At 48.8% G+C, this 21,423-nt stretch overlaps 1 protein-coding gene across 2 annotated transcripts in view; it reads right to left on the bottom strand.

Annotated features, from left to right (window-relative positions):
* Window positions 1–11,936: 11,936 nt before the first annotated feature.
* HS6ST2 (heparan sulfate 6-O-sulfotransferase 2) overlaps window positions 11,937–21,423 on the bottom strand; it is a 134,951-nt gene continuing 125,464 nt past the window's right edge. For both annotated transcript variants that reach the window (XM_068412096.1, XM_068412097.1), the window contains exon 2: window positions 11,937–14,873. In XM_068412096.1, the coding sequence (XP_068268197.1) occupies window positions 14,171–14,873 (703 nt within the window). In that variant the 3' untranslated portion in view covers window positions 11,937–14,170. The remainder of the gene's footprint in view (window positions 14,874–21,423) is intronic.

Here is a 21,423-nt window from a genome sequence, read left to right as displayed (position 1 = left end):
TCACCCCCACCATAAAGTCCCGCCCTGGTCTCTAACCTGCTGTTGTGTTTCATTTTCTTGCTGCAAAGTTTTCTTCAGAAGGTTTTGTCCTGAATTCCTCAATGTGCCAGGGCAGAGGGGCTCTGAGTTCACCGTCGCTCTGCACATCACTCATCTGCGCAGCAGCGAAACCCAGTGTTTGCTGTGAGCGGGTCCCGCACTGCATTCCTGTGCTGACTACGGGAATTGCTGAAAAGAAGTCTGCGACACCTCACCCCACTCGAGCAGAAGTTGCTTTTAATGGTCACAGCTGAATATTACCCTTACACGTGTCACCGAGGTGTAAGCAGAGACGCAGGCCATGAGCATGGCTTAGAAAAACAATGTTTTACATAAAAGGTAGACATGCCACGATCAGTTTGACACCTTCAATAAGAGATATCCTGGTAGAGTATTAGAGATCTTTTGTTTTTAGCAGGTGAATGTTGGCAAATAACTGTTTTTAATAACCACGAATGACAATATCAAACTGCCACACCCCAAACTGAAATAATCACTCATGGCTTCTGTCAGGTAGGGAGGGATTTCTCAGCTTTCCTCCTCCTTTTAAACAACCACTGATTCAAAGACACTAGAAGGTGGAAAAAACACACAATCTCACGTGGTGGTGACATTGACAGATGTGATGGTACAGGCTGTACATGACGTTGTGATTTTTTATTAATAACTCTGCACTGCAGAGCTCAGTTAGGAAAAGAAGGAGCACCTGAGTGCGTGGGGAGGACAGCTTTGTTCTTTGGACTTGCAAGAGAAGGAATGTAACATTGAAAGTAGAAACACCGAAGGGGAACAAGGGCTCACAAGGGAAGCAATGAGCTGTGGGTGGTTGTGAGCATCAGGTACATGCAGCAAACAAGACCCCAACTATCGGGTATTCAGGCTTTTAAATGAGCTGACTTGGATCAGCAACAAGATGGCAGGAAAAGACGCTCTCAATTTGTGGGAGCAGATAAGGGAAGTCCAGATGTTTTAAACAAAAGGATTTGGGAATTTTTCTTTGCTGACTGATGCGGTGGGATACCCACAGGACAATGCTTGGTCCCTTCCTCCAGGAAAAGGGCGCTCCTGTCCCCCCCGGCCCACACAAGTCACCCACGTAGAGATGTGCAGAGCCAGGCAAGATGGGGAAGGAGGGCTTGCTCCTTCGCTGCAGCCTGCAAAAGGACGTGGCTGCCCCGTTCACCCCTCTCCTAAGCAGCCATAGAGGAGCCACTCTGCAGGGAGGACACGGGCGGCTGCAGAAGCAGTCAGGGACAGCCCCGCAGAAAGCGAGAGTGCCAGCATGAGATGAACACGCTGTCCCCAGTCACGTCGCTGCACTGCCGAGGGGAAGGAAACCAAGCTTCAAAGGGAGGGGAGGCAGGAGGGGCCCGAGTTTCCGGGGGCGGCTGCTCCCCAGTGTTTGTCATCATCCGAAGGAAGAGTGAAAGTTTTTGCTCTTGGGATAATTATTAAAGACATTTGGGTTTTGCTTTCACATGCCCTCTCCTATTTTTTTTTTTTAAATTAACTGTAAACCCCATCCTGGCTGTTAAACAGGGCTCTGCAGCACTGAAGCTTGTATCAACGTAGTGATTTATGTTTCTCTGGAAGTGAACTGGCATTTCTGAGGAACCCCACCCAAGCCTAGCAAACACCGAGGGAGCGCACTGACTCACCGCCTGCTGGCACCGCTCCTCTCCCTCGATGGCTGGAGCCTGAAGCCAATTTGGGCACACAGGAGACAGTCGTGGTAAAGGAACCCCCAGTCCCCAGCGACACTACCTTCACCAGAGAAGTGCCTGCCAAAACCTCTGGCTCCCAGGAGATTCTCGGATAGGAAGAGCACCAGCACTGCAAGGCTGAGTCAAGCTGTAATCACCGGAGCGATGAGCTAAAGGAACCGGAGTGTTGGCCCAGCCTCTGCCTCCAGCAAGGGCTAATAACCTGCTGCCAATTCACAAGAGTTCAAGTCACCTGAAGGCAGAGGAGACCCCTGCAGAGCAGCCAGCCTGGCAAGCCTTGGCAGAAGCCCCTTTGCTTTGCTACACCATGAGAGCAGCTGGGAGGGTAGGTGAGCTCAAGGAAGCTCTCAAAAATCCAGTGCTTATTGCAGAGGGATCAGCCAAGGAAGCACTCACCCCCTGAGCACCTGACACAGATGAGCCCGAATTACAGAAATTGGTTCAGCCATTTGCAGGTGTGATCTTAGATAAAAAAAAAAAGGCGTTACCACGTTGTTAAAATGGCCCCTGCCTGCTCAGCTGCCTGCTCCCTCGCATTAATGCAGTCATGTTTGATGACTTGAGGGAAAAAAGTCCCTTTTGATTGCAGTGCTCCCGCGAGCTGTGCAGAGCCAGCCTCGCAGGCTGGTTCTTGCCTGGCTCATGGGGCGTCTCCCAGCACTCGCACACGTCCCGTATACATGAGGCTCCCCCAGGACTGCCAGCTCGCTAACCCACCTGCCTGCACGCTCTGCCCTGAAGAAGACCCCCATCCCACACACTCGCAGATAGCAGCATCATCTGTGGGGGCACCTGGGCTGTGTTCGCCTGGAAGAGTGTGCGCTGAGCTCCTTCAGTTCCCAAACATCTGAAAGCCAACCAGCTGGGCTGGTCTTCCCCTGCTTTTTCTTCCGCTAGCTACCCATCCAATATCTACTGTAATAAAAAAGGCAAAGCAGAAAACAATGCAGTCTGTTTGTGTGTTGTAAACGGGGAGAACAGCTGCTACTCCTGGGCTAAATGGGAAGCCTTGCTACAAGAGCCATAAAAAGCCGAGTTTCTACTTTCAGTCGCTGCACCATATTGCAGAGTGGCTTCTGTCAGCCTTACTGCCTTTTTTCTAGCTAAACTAGGTACAGTAGTGGGGAACAACGCACAGGGCACAACTCAGCACTCAGCTGTGCCTTCAGGGAGTCTGAGATACAACCGAGAAGGAGAAAAATTGTTTCCCAATATGCCCAGTGACTGTGATCCTGCAGATCACAGCACCGACAGATACCGTGTCTGCTGTGTATTTTAGATCACATTGGAATAACGTCTCCGGCTCTGATTTAAATAAACCTCCCTGGGCTGTTGGTGGACTCAGGATGTGGCTGATGCTAAGGGGGTATTCTCCCTTTCCCAGATGGGTCTCCATTGCTTCCTCCAGTGTCACCACTCCAGGCAGAGGCGCATGTCAGGCTTCACCAGAAGCTAAAGGCTGCTCTAAATTTGACCTTGGGCCAGGCTGCGCAGCGCAGCCCGCATACTCCCCACTGTACCAAAACACACAGATGCTTTGTTTAAACATTACTCAGCTAATAGTTTTTTCCCTGTGATTTACAAGAGGTGCACTAATCACTGTGGGAGAGTGGAAGAGGTCGGGAAGGATTGCCACTCCTGGCACCACTGCGGCTCAAACCCCGTGGTCCTCAAAATGGGATGGTGTGCGTATCCCACCCGCCAAGCCGTGCATCCACTGCCATGCCACGGTGCAGCTGAAATCCTGGAAACCCTTCCTGACTACTTAGCTAGTGTCTGCTTCTTTCTCCCAGCCTGTTACTGGATTTCTTCATCCCCAGTGCCATGTCTCTTGAGGAACTGCAGCGTCAGACCCAGAGCCCCTTTGAAACTTCACACAGCTGGGGACACAAAAAAAGCAGAGGAGCAAGAGGAAATAAATAAATATGAGATGTCTGCTCTTTTAATCCTGTTTGATGGGAGAAAACTTTTGTCCTATTTTCTGTTTTATCCGCGGAACAGCACTTGACAAGACCACTGCTTGGCTGTTTTTTTCTTGTCGTTCAGAAGGAAATATTTCTGCCTTAACAGAGATGATGTTTCCTTACAGACGGAGAAGCAGCCCTTACTCGAGCTGCAGCCTAGACAGCTCATCAAAGCTGCAACAAAGATGCCGTTGTACTGTGACACAGCAAAGCAAACAGCCAGCGCCTGTTATCGCTCAGGCCTCACATACACAGCACTGTAACAACCAGTAATAACAGCATGGGCTGAATTCTCATACCTCTGCACTGCTTTCTGCCTTGTTCCGGTAACAGCCCCACTTTTCTTCCATAAAGCCGTCAGTGCAAGTCGTGACTGTGACAATACAGCCCTTGGAGCAGCTGTATGGCATGTCCTGGCCTCGCATTAACCTCCTCAAGGCTCCACCAGTGTGTGGGGATTATATCTCCAGTTCCTAATATTAGCTTCCAAAGGAGGGGAAAAAAAAAATTACCTGCATTTCTGCCATCGTAATTCAGCCTTTATAAATAAGCATCATATAACTGGGGAAAACTGGGGCCTGGGAGGCCGTTGGAAGCTGGGACTCTTCTGGTGAGCTGGGAGATCCCATTCCCTGTTGCCCAACACAAAGAGGGATCAGGCAGAAGAAAAGCAAAGGAGCTCCCTCTCCCCCAGTCCCAAGGACTCCTCTCCGTGGGAAGCTGCAGATATTGGGAGCACAAGGGATTTTAAGAAGAGATTAGGCAAATTTGTGGGTGATGTGCACATGGGGACCACGGTGGTCCACTCCTGCTCCTGGGCTGGAAAGCAAAGATGCTGGAAGCAGAAGAAAAAGATGGAATTTCAGATGAAACAAGGTTGCAAAAATAATTTCCAGTCCCCTGAAACATTTTATTTGGGTCCTGGATACCTTCAACAGTGGCAATTTGTCCTCCCCAGAGCGGTATATTGTGTAAAAGCATTTCCCAGCTGTATGCACAATGTTTCAGCACGGAGCAGGAATACAGGGTCAACATCCAAAAGGACGAACGTCCCCTAATCAGGGACATTCTCAAAATGAACATTTTGATGTGATGGAAATAAAAGCCTTTTTCCCATCGAAAACTTTTGACAAACATGAGCATATTCAAGCAATACACTTTACTTTCACCAAAACTGCTCCTCCAACATCCCCAAACAGCTATTTTTCAGGATTTGTGCCTAAAAGACACCTATTCTCCCAACGGAGAGGGCAGGAGCAGCCAGGGGCCAGGGCTTTGGGGAGAAGGGCAGGAGCCTGGCAGCAGCCGGGGGATTAGTTTTTCCATAGCTCCCTCTAGTGTGTACAGTCCAAAATGTGATTTAATGCATACATTGAGTTTTATGGACTTGACGCAATTGAAAGTAGATTTAATACAACAGGCACTTCAAATGTATTTCTAGAAAAAAGGTTTGGGCTAGTAGAAATTCCATCATTTTGCACAGAAAAACAGCTATTGGGGCGGCACGGCCGGCTGGCTGCATTTTGCAAGCTCCCAGAGTCTGATTTCCCATGGTTTTGAACCAAAAATTAAAAGGTCAGAAAGACTCTTCTGTAATAACAGATCTGGCCTATTTTTCACCTATTGCTTTTTCATTTATTCCTACCTTCCTCAGGGACTAATCTACCTATTAGCATAATAAGGTTATTTTCTGAGTCTAATCTAAGAAAATAAATTAAAAAGTCTAAACCTTTCATTAGATCTGAGAGAGACAGAATTTCTCGGTCAAGGAGAGCTGAGACACTGAGGAATAGCTGTCCAGCAAATAACATTTATTAATTATGCATATGCATACCCACAGCCACGGACGGCAGGCAGCCTCCACAAGCAGGCTCACAGAAGGCTGCCTGCAAACTAATGTGTTAAGTAAATAGCTCTTTTATTGGTCTAAGTAGTCACGTAGAAAAGGAGCTCACATTCCCAAGTATCTGTGGAGCAAAATAATAGAAAAGCTATTAAAATCCAGAGAAAGATAGATTGCATTATATTGCCTAAATTAAAGCCTAAATTGGTACAGATGTAAACATTAAGGTTCCTACTTTCTTCCAGTTCTGAATACCAAGCAGAACTTGGCCAGCACGTATAAATCCTTTCAATAAATGCTTTTTTTTCCCCCCTGTAATTTTTTTTTGATCTTAGCACGTATTCTAAGGCCAAAAGCATGACTGCAGTGGAAAGAACAGGTCCATTATGGCTTCAAGTAAATAACGTGCCAGTGGTAGCTCACCTCTCCCCTGCCTGCCAGCCAGGAGCAGCTGAAGGACCCCATGTCTGATGCTCAGCACCTCCAAGCTCAGACCTCCACCTTGGAGCTCAGATGGGGCCAAGGAGGAGGAGACTTTGTCCCCAAGGGCAGAGGTCCCAGCAGTGGGACCTTTAGATCTTAAGCAGTCATCTTTAGATCTTAATTTCTAGTGTTGCCTCTGCAATCTTTGATTTGTGTTTCATTTTTGTATGGAAGCAACAGAAAAGCAGCCAGGTCAAATGGGCTGGTTGGGTTAGGATTTAGGGCATGGGCTGTCAGATTTAGCAAAGAACCAGCAGGCAGGAGTGTGCCGGGCCCAGTCCCCTTTTATCACAGCTCATGGCCTGTGTCTTATAAATCTCTACCCCAGGCAGCGATGTCTTGTCTGCTGCCCAGGTGGCTTGGGAGGAAAAACTCTGCCAGCAAAGCGTGTTCAGCGAGCCCCATCCTGCTCAAGAGCTGAGCACCACTGGGGGAAATTTGAGAGTCAGGCGCTTCAGCTCCGATCTCCCTTTGCACATCCAAAATCTGCCCCACCGCTCACAGAAAATCGGTGCAGCCCAACAAGACAACGCTGCCCCTCTGCCCTGCCGTGGGGAAAAAGAGAGAGATCGGCTTTGACAAATGCATAGGGCCACAGAAAGGGCACTGCCTTAAAGAGCCATCAAAGTAATTTTAAAAGCAACGTGATGTTTGACAAAGAGCCTGCATGACCCCCTCCAGACGGGCAGTGACATCCCAAAAGGCCCTGGGAGAGAGTTAAAATTCTGCAGGCAGCACTTTGCATGTGCTGATGCCGATGCAGCATTTTCTCAGCAAGGCCATAAAAAAGAAAAAACAAAAAAAAAGCAAGGAAAAAAAAAAGCATTGCAATAGTGTGACCCAGCAACGAGGGGAAGCTGCACCACAGCGCGTGAGTCAGCACCGCGTCCCTGCAGAGCCAGTCCCACGCACGCCATCGGCACGGCTGGCCAGGCACCTGTGGTGCGTGGCGTGCTCTGAAGGGCACCCGAGGAAGGCAGGCCATCATCAGCTTTAATTTGTGTTCTCTCCATGATGGAGCTTGAGGACATGGCAGAAGGGAGCAGCCCTGTTCTTGCTGCCATGAAATCTGTGACTGCTTGAGAAAGCTGCTGTTGCAAACCTTGTCCCCTCAGCCTGCTTTGGCAACGGCACTGCCTCCCCGGCACGCCAAATCGGCCCCAGCATCCAGAGTTATTTCGTCAGAGCCTGGTGCACGTGGCCTCCCTGGGCAGGATTCAGCACAGCGCTGAGCCGTGGAGGGACCCCGTGAGCAACCCCAGCATGGAGGTTGTAGCGAGGTGGGTGTCAGTCTCTTCTCCCAGGTAGCAAGTGATAAGACAAGAGGAAACAGCCTCAAGTTGCACCAGGGGAGGTTTAGATTGGAGATCAGGAAAAATTTCTTCACCGAAAGGGTCGTCAAGCATTGGAACAGGCTGCCCAGGGAAGTGGTGGAGTCACCATCCCTGGAGGTATTTAAACAACGAGTAGATGCGGTGATGAGGGACATGGCTTAGTGGTGGACTTGGCAGTGCCAGGTTAACGGTTGGACTTGATGATCTTAAAGGTCCTTTCCAACCAAAACAATTCTATGATTCTATGGAGGCAGCCGAAATGCAGCGGTGCTGCCCAAAGTGCAGCAGGGCAGAAGGGCATGGGGCTGTGCCAAGGACCCATCACAGCCACCATCCTTCTCTGTGCGCCCACTCACCTGCCTTGAGCAGTCCCAGCACCGCCGCTCTGCACCAGCAGCAGGGGGGTCCCTGCTCCCACGCGTGCTCCTCTGAGGAGAGGACTAGCACGCTTGCAGCTCACCAACTCATGCTGTCTTCTAGGGTATCTCCGTTTAGCCTGCACCTGGAGCTAAACAATAACCACTTATTCCACCACCTAATCTCCCCTCCCTGACCAAGAAAGGGAACTGGGAAATGGAGGGAGACTCATGGGTTAAAATTTAAACAGATTTAATAAAATAAGAAAACCAATATCGATACAAATACAAAAGACACAAAATTATACTTAGCTTGTAGAGTGGTGGCAAGTGCCTCCAGGGATCACAACCATCGAGATGAGCAGAAAAACAAGGACAGCAGAGCAAAAAGCGCCCCCCACCCCCAGCAGCTTTCCCATTTATAGTGAACGTGACGTTAATGTTATCAGATACACCTGTGGGCCAGCCTGGGGCAGCTGCCCTGGCTTACTGCTAACGGCCTTGGTCACCACACCACACCTGGCCACAAACTGAAACAAAACGTAACAGAAAAGTGATTCTCTACATTTTATCCCTGCAAAACCAGGACACGGGGTGACGGTCACGTCCCGGCCTCCTTGGCGAGGGCAAGAGCTCTCCACTGTTCCCCTCGGCAGTAACGGCCCGCATGTCACCTCTTGGCTTAGCTGCCTGTCAGGGACAGAGCGGGCACCGCACCGGCTGTAGGGATGCCTGACGGTACCCGGCACTGCCTGGGCCACCTCCAGGTGTGAGTCCTCCACGTGCAAACTCAGACACTGGAGCACAGGACCTGAGGGAAACAGTTCTGTGATTCCCTCCCCATTATTCCCATACATTTGTACTGTAAGAATATATTTTTCTATATTTAAAAAATTCAGCATATTGCTGCTTTTTATTCACAAATCATTACTCCCAGGAAGCACCTGTAACTTTCATATATATAAATAAACAATCCAGCCCCATTCATCTTGCACAGCTTAAGATTCAGCTTTATGTTCTTTAATCTGGGGTGAAACGCCGGCTTGCACAGCCTCCCTGCTCCCCCATCTCCACCTTGTGCTGCCCTGAGAGGACAGGCAGCTTTTCGCCCCAGCTCCAGACACCCTTCGCCCCCATTGCAGGGAAGACAGCGTTGCTTGCGAATCCTCGGCATGAACAATTTTGAACTGATATAAAACACCCTTTTCCAACACCTACTACCGATCTCTCCAGGGGCAAAGAACCGCTTGTAAAGAGAGATCAGAGAAATTTGTTTGCCTGTTATTGCTCTTTCATCTGCAGGTATTCAGAAACCAAAGGAACTGCCATTTGAAAGAGGGTGACGGTGGGACAGCCAAAGGGAGACGGGAGCCTCAGAGCCACCCTCGAGCCGAAGGGACCTGCTCACTGCACTCATCTGTCCACTGAGCAATTAGCCCGTCTTGATCTGGGGGGCAGACAATGTATTTTTCTACTGAATCAAAATAAATACATGACCGTAAAAAACTCTAAGGATTACAACAAATGCAGCAGCAAACGCACTTCCCAGCAGTAGCACAGGTTATTCCCCGGCATCGCCATACCCACAGCACTGGGCACAGAGGAAAGGGGAGTTTCTAACATCATCCTTCAACCCCAGCAGCAGGAGTTATTCCAGGTGTGGCAGTTCTCCAGAGAACGCAAAGATCCCGGTAATGACTGTAAATCTGTGGCTGGTCTCTGCAAACAGCTCTGGGGGGCACAACCGTGGGGCACACTGGGCACCAGACAGTGGCACATGGGGACAATCGGCACGTGGTGGCTTCTACCCACTGTGGCAACGGACCCCTGCGCTGTTGCACGTAACAGGGGATTGACTTCAAAGTGCTGGAGCAGCTGATGCTGCTGAGGGTGCTGCAGCCATTCAGACAGCTTTATTCATTAGTAATTAGGCAGGCGTTGTCTGGCATCTAGATTAATCCCACTTTTAATTATTTTGAAACTGTGTGAGATTTCCCAGGCATTAAAGATTACGTACGTGCTTGCTGATTCCGCAGCAATTATTCTAATGTAATGATGTCTATTAATACGCTTCCCAGCTTGCCATGCCCAGAGGGGAAATTCCCAGTTTCCCCCTGTAGAGCACACATCTCCCACGTGGCATCACCCCCCTATCCACCTGCTTATATTGTGCAAAAGAATACTTTCCATGTGCTTCACCTAATATTAACAACCTTACAGAGCTGTTGCGATACCAGGCACCAGGATACCAGGCACCAGGATTGCAAAGAGGGAGAGAGACCCCCCCAAGGCTCTGTGTCCCCTCGCAGCCACAGAGCAGCAGCTCCTGCTGCGGGGATGGGAGCAGAGACCCCGCCAGAAAAGCCAGAGCATCCTTCCCTCCCCAGGAAACTGCCCCAGGGCTCACACCCAGCTGCAGCCCACCCAAAAATAAAGCAGCTTATATTCTAGGGCTTTTTGAAAGGAAAAGGTCGCAACATTTCCATCCCAGGTCGGGCTAAACCATTTGACCTGAAATGAAAGGTTTAATTCAGCTCGTGGATCATTTCAACTCTTTACTGATTGCCTTTACAAGTTAAAGACAGTATTTAAAAGAAGGTAATTTCAAAGAAGAACAATGAAGTGTGAGCTGAGAACCTCCAAACAGAACGAGGGCTGGAGTAAATGTGCCAGAAGTCATTTGCAGCCGTCTGTCCATGAATGCCCACCAGAAAATAAATATATTTGATGTAAATCTCTATAGTTTATATAGTTTATGTAGAGGTTTATGTCAACAACTGCTGGTGAACATCCTTGCAAGTGAAAACCTTATTTGCAGTCATATGAGGGAAAACACAAATTCAAAAAGCTGAGAATACCAAAAGGCGGCAGTCATGTTGTCCTGAAAACGAACACTCAGCCCCCACTATAAATATTCTGATTGCTTTGCATATATATTGTTTCAGCATTTCATTGCTCCCAAAACAAAAAGCGATATCACCTCACCTGCCCGGCCTAATGCATCCTCGCAGAGCGAAACTGCATGACAAAGCTTCTGCGCAGAGACCACAGGTAATTTGGCTGATAGATCCTCTTGAAGCTTAGAGCCAAATTCGATTTCAGGTCTAAACTCATCACTCCGTCTCTAGAGATAGCAGCAGCGATATTAGCATGATGGCAACGCGGTTGACTCTGAACTCAAGAAATGGATTAAATGAAATTACGCTCTTCCCTGATAATGCTGGTGGAACAAGGAGATGGCTTTAGGAAATCCAGAATTGAATTTAGCAGGGAAGAGTTCAGACGTTGTGCTATTTGCTCAGGAAGGTTTTGTGCAGGTTGTTCCTCCTCGCCGCGCAGGAGCCACGTCTGGCAGCGGGGTGGGAAGGACAGACGGTGACGCTGCCTCCAGAGCTAAACGAACCAACCCATTCCCTTTAACATTACATATTCCTGCTTCACATCTCCATCTCCAAAGCAGCCCCCAGCTCTGCACCAACTGCCCTGGGCTGATGCTGGCAGCACCAGTGCTGCTGACATCCCTATCTGGCAGAAACTTAAGAGACATCTCAGTGCTCAGAAGGGTTTTCTTAACACGTATCCGGGCTTTTCAAAACTTACCGGAGAGTTTGAGTGTGACCTGATTCATTGCTGTAGCTTCTCAGCTTCTGAAGTGAAGTTTGTCTGTCCAACACCCCACCCTGCTTTACCCTTCCTCTCCTGCAGTAAAAGAGTTTTCTCCATGTCAAAGTACTCCTCTCAAAAGGCAACCCCAACGCCTTTTACACCAGACTTCACTGCTGGGTCTTTTTAGTTGCAGGGAAGCATCTTCCATGACCTCTGTCCCATTAGCAGCTCCACCAGCAGCTTTTTCAGTGCATTAATTGACCTGTATTATAAAGCCATAGGAACAATCCCTTAATAATGCTGCAGACCATTGACAATCATATTTAAAATCAGCAGAAACCACAGCCGGTTTCTCTGAGGACTGCTCAGAAAAGCAGTCAAAACCTCTGCAACAACTCCTGAACCAAAGAAAGGTCGAAGTGATTTTTCCCTTGAATGCTGAAGTTTAAATACACCTCAGAAAAGCTGTGATTTGAAACTCTCATACTCACCTGTCAACTGCTATTTCATTCGTGTCAAAATGACCGTTCATTCTGAACTGCGCGATTCCCAACTCGTCGTCAGATAAATAAATAATCGCAGGAAAATCAGAAGACTGTAGTTAAGTTTTATTTATCAGTTCTATTGTTAAATTACACAATCAAAGTCAGTGGATCGGCCTGTAAATCTACACAAGAAGACAGCGTCTACAGTGGAAATCAGTAGAATTTGATATGGTTATGACAAAACGGCATCCTTATATTCGTACATCCCCTATATACAATAAACAGTATACACAAAGAAAATGCAACTAGTGTCTGTAAACCATGCACACCACAGCATAAAAACAAAACGCACCTTCTGCAACAGGCCCTCCAGCTTGCCCACAGTTGAGTCCTGTTTACAGCAGTGCCTTTCAGTTTTAAGAGCGAATTATTTTCCCCCGTAGAAACCAAAATACGACCGAGACATCATATTGGCAACTGCAGTTCTTATTTAAAAAAAAAAAATAAAATTGCTGTACATGAAGTTATTCTCTTTTCCAAGCTGCTAATGCAGGGTATTGGCTTGCTGCTGCTTTGCTCTCTGCTTGCCCCCGGCAGGACTGCTGCCCCCCCGGGCCATAATACAATGTCAGATGTAAAACAACTTTCACATAACTCAGGCGTGGAGCCGTGAGATGTCTTTAAAGCCTTCTGCCTCGTTTTCTGCCCCCCCTGCCCTCTTGGTGTATAGAATATTACAGGCAAAAGGCAATAGTGCAAGTGAGCCTTGTAAGCGTCGTGTACATCGGGGCAAACCCGCCCTTTTCGGGTACCTCCGTCGCCGTGCACCCGCACCGAGAGATTGCCATTTAGTGCCGAGCTCGGGAGCAGCGCAGGCTACGGACAAAACTGAACTTGCTCAATGTCTAGCACAAGCCTGGCAGAGGTTTGTGTTTTGTTTTTTTTTTTTGCATAGAAATTTATAGGAGCCCCTCAACATCTCCTGCCCCGTCCCCTCTCCCGGTCGGTCTTGGGGCGGCTGAAGGGCTGCGGGTGAGCCCGGTCGAGCTCCAGCTCCGCACCCCGCGCCCCAGCACAGCCTGCTCAGGAGCGCGCTGCTCCGTCCCCGCGCACCACGCAACCTCCCATCCCGTACAACTATGGCTATGGTAAAATTGGTTTCCATCATTTTTAGTCATCGTTCATCCGTCATCGCTAAGAAGGGCTCAAGAGCATAGAAAAAAACCAGCCCTGTTCTTATCTGGTGTAGCAGAGATTTACTGGAAGTAAATCCTAATTCAAGTGTAAATCTTCTTCTTCCATTGAGCAATTCTCTTCATCATATTGCTGGGATTAGAGAGTTTTATGATGTTTTTAAAGACATTACACAAATATCCTCAACATAATTTAATCTAGTTTATACCACCAATTATTAAGGAATGATAAATTCAGCATTATGTATTCTAACGGGTAAGAAAGTCTTAAAATTAGACACTGTCACAGGACTGTAATTAGGAAAAGCCTTTATGAAACATGAAGATGTGCTGTAACTTCTCCAGAATGGTTAAAATCATACTGCCCTGAAAAATTCTGGAAACAGTGTCTTTAACATTGGCATTGAGTTCAGAAAAGTATGTATGTCTTTTTTTTTTTTCTTTTTTTTTTAATATGAGATAGACCAAGCTTAAAACTCTAAACAGCAGTAGGTAGAAAAAGTTTAAAACTTTAAATATTTATATAACTAGAGAAATTACTTCTATTCCTTTTAAAAGCCAATATTATACATAAAACTAGTCGTATTTTTTCTAGACCTTTATTGTTCCCTTCATTGACCATTCATTAACTTCGTAAATATCATAAGCAGTTGGTGCCCTTGAAAACGTATTATTAAAATAAAATTAAGATAAAATCAAAGGGAAAAGGTTTTGCTCATATACTGTATTGTGAGAGTATGCTAAATGCTCATTATTAGGAAATGAGTTTGCTTCCTAGATAGATTTCAGCCGAGCATCATAAACGTTTTCCAGCTTCCCATCTTGTACTCATAACTAATTTACGGATCTTTTTTTTCTTTCCTTTTAAACAAACGTCCAAGCAACCATTTCCGATGAGCCTACTTGGCTCCCAAACTTCATAAATAACCCAACAAACCTAAAAAGGACAATTTAATTACACGCCAAGATGAAGTGTTCCACGTACAGTACAACATTTACTGCAAAGGCAACTGCAAAGGCAACATTTTAACCTCTTTTTGCTTCAAACCCTTGAGAAGCGTAATTCGTCTGGACTGCTCCGTCGTCTCCGATGTGTGGGTTCTGCTTGGCTTTGGGTGTCCGGCGAGCCCCCCCCACGACCCACTACCGCCGCCACCGCTCCACGTTCCCCACGTAGTCAGTGCTGGAGCCGTTCTCGCCCTGCTCTCTCAGGCGCGCTTGCTTCGCCCTCAAAATCTTACGCTGCTCCTGGCGTTTCCGCCGCGCTTCCTGGTGCTCCTTCTGCCGCATGTACTGGTACCGCTGCAAAAACAGGTCTTTTGCATAATCGTACAACTCCATGTCTAAAAAATTGAGGGCCTCGATGCGCCGCTGAGTCTGCTCGTCTATCTCCACACTGGAGGCCCTTGTGCTATTGTACTGCGTGAACGGCGAGATGAAGTTCATGTTGAAAGTCTTCTCAAAGAGATATTGAGTCTTCCGCTGAAATTCGGTCAGGCCGAAGAAGGCCATCCGCTTCAGGTTCTCCTTGGCACTGTCTAGCAGAACCTTATTTCTCTGCTCCTCGGGCATGACCGACAGGTTGTAACACCCCACCAGGCTGAGGTCGGACAGCATGCGGACCTGGCGGTTGTTGGCGAGGTTGTAGGGGCAATCCATGAACTCCTGCAGGGAACAGCCCGACCAGTCGTCCCCTGTGTAGCAGCTGGGCAACTCCTCAGTGGTTGGGGACCGGCCATCGCAGACGTGCAGGGACGCCTTCCACGTCGCTCCTCGCTGGACGTGGCGCCATTCGCTCAGGTATCGGGAGACGGGGTCACGCAGGATGGTGATATAGTAGAAATTCCTGCCAAGGGGAGAGGAAGGCAGAGTGTTTAGTCCCGTGTGTCTCCAGCACATGGTGCATTAACGTTCAAAATCAATAGAAACTTGGAGATGCACTTAAGAGGCTTTCAGGAGCCCTGCTGCAGAGTGCTCCTCTGCGTGCTCTCCTCCCCAGGGTGAAGGGCGGCTGAACAAACTGCCTGGGGGCAGTGGGAATGGTCATATCTACCAGCACGTGCCTGGCTGTGCTTACCAGGTTTTGCCTCTACAGAGGTGGAAAGGAACCCCAAATTTCCCCACGTAGCTGCCCGTGTGGCAACGTGCTCCTGCTAGGTGCCTCAATTGATGCTTCCCCACACCTTGGGGAGAATAATCAAAACATCTCCCAGGGTGGAAGACTCAATCCCAGGGGGGCACAGGTAGCTCTGGCTTTTTTATTCTCCTTGTACAACAGAGCTGGACTGACAAGTTTATGTAGTTTGCAAATGGCTCCTTGTGCTACCTTTCCTGCTGAGCTGCCGTGGGTCTCGGCTGCATGAGCCCCAGCACATCGTTACACCTACAAGGAAGACATTTCCTACACGACATTTCCTTTTGCAGGTCAGATAAATGGGGTGTGCCCAGAAGCCCCAACCCACTTGCACTGAAACGAGGATCTGGGAAAAGCCCACGCAAATCCCGTTTCATCCTCCTGCCTTCACCTGATACAGGACTGCAATGATGAGAGAGGAGAGGTAAGCGAGTAACAGGAAATTAAAGGATGCGTTACAGCATTTTGTAAGAGAAAACCTTTCCAAGTGAGGTGCTGGCTTTGGTTTGGAGCAACAGAAGGGTGGCACATGAGGGGGACATGCTGCTGCAGCAGGGAACCCCATCAGGCCACCAGCTGGAAAAGCTGCAAGCTCAACCTCATGTATACCATGAAGAGATCACTCTGGGTCGCACATTAATATCGACCGTCAAACACTATGTTTTCCACCATCGGCAGCCTGAAGCCATACACACCGAGCTCTTCACATCTCCTTTAATATGACCATGACCTCAGCGATGATGCCGGAGGGACTCTGTCAGAATATCAGCGATCTGCTTAAGTAAATGGAATTAAAGTAGCTCAAGAAGCAAATTGTCCTGCCAGGGAAGGTCATTCATAGAATCATAGAATCCTAGCATGGTTGGAGTTGGAAAGGACCTTAAAGAGCATCTATTTCCAACCCCCTGCCACGGGCAGGGACACCTTCCACTAGACCAGGTTGCTCCAAGCCCCATCCATCCTGGCCTTGAACACTGCCAGGGAGGGGGCAGCCACAGCTTCTCTGGGCAACCTGTGCCAGTGTCTCACCACCCTCACAGGGAAGAATTTCTTCCTAATATCTAATCTAATTCTACCCTCTTTCAGTTTAAAACTGTTCCCCCTTGATCTATTACTACATGCCATTGTAAAAAGTCCCTCTCCAGCTTTCCTCCAGGACAAGGACACTGAGAAGTGTATGCGTGGGAGCCCCAAGCCCCCGGGGTGTGATCGCCATGTCCTCGGTGCTGTGTAAGGAGTAGAAGGGACGTTCATTTGCTGTCCCGAGTGGCATCATGACTGGCCACCCTGCAGCCAATCTTTTGTTCCCTATCGTTTCCTTTGGCAGAAAAGCCACTAGATGTCAATGTTTTACAGAAAATTGTCTCTGGGTGGACTAAACAGTGAATCCCAAGCACGGAAAGCATCCAACAGCACAGGCGAAAGGGAACCTGGAGAGTCGCCATTCTTCTTCCCACTTAGAGCATCCAAGCTCATAAATAATTAAACAAAGTACAATAAATTTGCAAACCCAAATAAAGCCAAGGAGCCCGGTACAGCATCAGCGGCCGGACACAATGGCACCTCATGCTTGGAGAGCTGGGACACTGCAATCAGCAGTGGAGCTGTTCCCTGCGTGATTATGGGGAGGACCTCGAGTCTCCCCTGGCACTTTGCCCGGCTAGCTCAGTCGGTAGAACATGAGACTCTTAATCTCAGGTTTAATAGCCAGCCCAGCTTTAAACCGTGACAACTATCACCGTCCCCATGCTCGCCCTGGCACTGCTGCTGTCCTCCCCAGCTCCCAGGGCTTTGGACACAGGTTCACACAGGTGAAGGGAGCCAAAGCCCCTGCCACAACCCTGAGGAAGGTACTTTTTCCTAAAAGTGCCATTAAAACTATTTCATAGTGAGAGCTGGAGTTACGAGGGAGCAAGGACAAAGCTGACTTTCATGTTGTGCGCCCAGAGCGGCAGCTGCCAACCTCACATTGTCCCTTGCAAAGATGGAAGAGTTTCGCTCTGTGTCATCTCAGCAGGTCTCTGGAGAACCGAATGTGTCAAAGGGAAGGGGCTTTCCACAAGCACCATCATCCCAACCAGCCACTGCCCCTCGTCATGCTTCCGTGCCAGGTTCCTTTGATGCAGCAACAACACAGCCTCCGACATGGGCAAAGGGAGCATCTCTGGGGCAAACTCAAGCCCCTTCTTTAACTCCTGCCAGGACTCCTTGCCCTTGGATCCAGCTTATTGGGATACTGCACTAAAACAATGACTGACCCTTAACCAATAACAAGTCAGTGCCATATAGCACTAACCTCTACACTAACTATAGCAACTAACATGTAGCAACAAACCTCTGACGACCGAGGAGGTGAAAGAAAAGCTCCGCTTGCCCCAGAGCACCTTGTACAAACCATCCCACCAGTGGTTCAGTGGGGCTGGGAGGGGAGCAGGCTGCGGCCACGGGGGTGCCGCCGGCTGAGGGAGAAGGCCAACAAAGCCGTACGCTCTAAGGTCATCCCAGCAATCGATGGGGAGTTAATGCAAGAAGGGAAACAAATCCTGAGCCCAGATCGATACAGCAAGCATTTTATCATAGCTCAAACTCTTCAGCTGCACTCCCTTTGTGCTCCTTGGTCACAGGTGGTGACAAACCGCCTCCCTTGGCCGCTGTTGTATAAACAAAAGAATGAATAAAAACTTGTATGTTGGCGAAAGAAACTGTGCCGTAACAGATCACCGTCATCCCCGGTGGCCTCAGCTGGGCAGATATCTCCATCAGGGGAAAAGGTTGCAGTCGAGAGACACTGGGGAAAGGAGGCTGAGTGAACGTGCTCACGGGCTCTGCAGCGAGCGTGGAGGTCTCTGGGCTCCCTCCAGCCAGCCCATCAGTGGGGATCCTTATGCGATGCCCCAGAAGGAGCCCATATCCTACCTGGCCTGATCACAGCAGCTCCAGAAAAGCAGCCGTGCTGCTCTGCGTTCATCTGAACTGAGCTTCAAAAAGTCACAAAAGCTCTAATGCATTATCAGGTCAGAGCTGTGCCAGAGATGGATTCGGCCATCAGCGCTTAGAGCGTCCTTCTGCTGCAACTGGCAGGAAAACTCAAAGCTTTGCAATTATTTTTAGCTCTGTACGTAACAGCTTGTTCTTTCTGTTATCTTAACAAGGGGATGTTGAGCTCTTGCCCATTCCTTGAAGCTTGTACTTCAGAGCCTGAGACAACACGTTTGCAGGTAGAGCTCAAACTTTACTGTGAATCATCCCTCCGACTTAAAGAGCTGCACGCATCAGAAACACAGGCTTTGTAATAAAGTTGAGCTGGATGACTGTGAAGCAGAGAACAAAAGGAGCTCGTGGGCAACTCAGAAAGTAGGTTGACCCTGGAGCCATCAGGAATGCGAGATGGTGTGACAGTCACTTGCTCTTGGTATCTCCCTGCACACAGCTATTCTCAGAGGAACGCGAGGACCCAACAGTCCCACAACACTGAGTTTGCTCCCCACGCTGCATCATCTGCTCTGCTGATCACATCACAGCACGGCTGAAGCCAGAGCATTTCCAGGAGCCGTGAATTATTTGTGCATGATCCATTACCGCAGAGAAGCTCAGGAAAGGTCAGAAGCTCCCCTCAGATAAACGCCCAGCTAACAGCTCGCATCGCCTGCTGGGGTGTGAAAGGTGGGCTTTCTTGGAGCTTTGACATTTCTACCCATGGGTGGGACAAGGAAAATGGCAAAATAGCAGAGACAGGTAGGGCGACATGCTGGAGGCCAGGGATGGAGAGAGGAGAGACGGCTCATGTCAGCATCCCAGAGACCCCACACAGGAGTGACACATGCCAGGTTGGGGGCACAGCGCAAGCCCCCGCCTGACACTTCTGCTATGAGATGACTTTTGCTAAGATAATTTTTTTGTTGAAAGGCACCAAGAAACGTGTGTCAGTGGACGGACCTGCTTTCAGCTCTCTGGTTCCTCAGCCCAGAGCAGCCCCCTCTCTCCTTCCTGCACAGTCCCTGGAGAAAATACGAAGCAAACTGAAACCTCAAAGACCTCCACGAATTTTTCTGAGGGGTTTATTGAGACTGAGCCATCTGCTCATTTTGAAGGATAATTCTGCGGTCACACAGTGCATCTGTGCCAGCCCCTTCCCCATCTCTGCCCAGCACAGCAGCCAAATGAGAATCCTTTTTTCCAATCTAATGATTTTTTTTTAAAAGCATCCTTGTAGCAAGCTTCTAAAGGCAACATTAAAGAAAAAAAAATAAACTGAAGTCAAAGTGAGGAGGTGTGAAACCCCAGGGGATGACAGCACTGAGTAAAGCCAGAGACTTCAGAGCCCGGAGGAGCTGCCAGGGAAAGGATATGCATCTACCCACACCTCAGTGCTCGGGAGGCTAATCGCGTGCAGAGCTGCTCTGCTGGGATGAGGTGAGGAAGGGCTGAGGTTGCTTAAGCATCAAAATGGGTCAGAACCTCCCGAAGTACGAGTACATCTCGTTCCAACCCAACGGCCCCGGCTGTGCAAAGCAGGACTGCAAAGCAGCAACAACCCAGGTGACGCAGAGAGAAAGGGTTCAGTGACCTGACACTGCTGTGGGCAGGCTCCCGCGCTCCTCCCTCACCCTGCACCACTCGCAAAACATCTCCGCTTGGGGTAACTTGACAGCAAAGTCGCAGACAATGATGGAAGGTCAGGAACGCAAACGGCACGAGACTCACGTTTCTTGCTCTGCTCTTAGAAACTCTCCCTGCGCAGCTCTGAAGCTCCTGATAGATTTTAACCTTCAGCAGAGGGTCTCCCCACCGATCAATCATGCCCACCACGTTTCTACGAGAAGTCAACCTCAATCATGCCACCCTGGGCGCTGCGAGTGCTTCGTTCCCAGTAGGTGAGGTTAATTCCCATCAAGAGTGGCCCACTGAGAATTTGATTTGCTAATACTGCAAATTGTTCCTCCAAGAGGAATACCCCTGCTGCCTTATTTGTTGGAGGCAGGCATCTGTTTGGAGATCGCTCAGAGAGAGGCAAAACATTCATTTAATACTGTGACTCATCCTGATTCTTAACGAACTTTCTCACCTAGAGACACAATTAAAAGGACAGGGGTGAGCATCCTGGTGACAGCTTCTCCTGCCTCAACCACGCACGCTTGGCAACACCCCCGAAATGAGAATACCTCTTCCCTGCCAAGAGGTGCTCCCGCAGCACAGCTCGCAGAGACGAGGCCAAAACACTTGGCAAGCTCACTGACGCAGCGCTGGGAATCACATGTTTGCATCTACTCCAGATCGGTTCCAGATGCTTCGCATCACTGATGTGGATGGCAATGACAGCAGTCGAGAAGCACCACTCATGGGCTTCCCGCAGTGCTCCTCTCTGCTCCCAACCCCACAGACAAGGGCAACGGGCCCCATCTCTGAGCGGGAGAGGAGCAAGGGGGGCTGTTGTGAATTGGAAAAGCGGATTCATGCCCGGTGTGCAATGAACCAACCTCACACGCTCAGGAGAGATACTGCATTTATTCTGCGCAGGGTGCTCTTTGGGATCGCCCACAAACCAAGCACACCTGCTGCGAATCCCAACACCTTTTTATACACAAAGAATTGCATGAAATCATCCCTCTATTTGCATAATATACTTTTCATTGGTTAATTTATCTGATTACAATTAACATAAATGCTTAGTTATTCTTACATGATCTACGCATGCTCAGGGGAAGGGTCTTCACATGGGCAAGGGTCTTTTTGACCTGTGGGCATGATTTTTAGTACTATAATGAAGGTAGTTCAGCTAAGGTCACTTAAATCCCTGCTTTCTTTGCCAAGTTGACCACCTGCACAAGAAAGCTTATATCTTTGTTCTGGACTTGACATTCCAGAACTCACTTTACATTTTCTTGGTCTTAACTTGGCAATTGTTTATTGTCTTCCAAATTAGCTCACCTGCAAAAGCCATGGTTAACTTTTAACTCAGCAATAAGCACTAGGTAATTGATATCAGCGGCGCTTGCAAGGAGGCGAGCATGGAGCAGGGCTACTGGAGCAGGTCTGCTCCCCTTCTCCTCTCCTCTCCCCAATGGCCTCAATGCAGCGCCTGCCAAGCAAACAGACCCAGGGCTGTGTCGTACTTGTTCCTACGAGGCCTCTTTTCATTCAATCATTTAAATGAAACTAAACTTCCAGCTCCGCCTCATCAAAAATTAAAAGTATAGCAAAATCCAGATGAACAAATGACTTCTTCATTAAAGAAGTGAAGTACAAAGATTACAGGGAGGAA

This window comes from Nyctibius grandis, chromosome 13 (genome assembly GCF_013368605.1).
Source record: "Nyctibius grandis isolate bNycGra1 chromosome 13, bNycGra1.pri, whole genome shotgun sequence".
Taxonomy (NCBI): Eukaryota; Metazoa; Chordata; class Aves; order Nyctibiiformes; family Nyctibiidae; genus Nyctibius; species Nyctibius grandis.
This window is presented reverse-complemented; position numbering and strand designations above follow the sequence as displayed.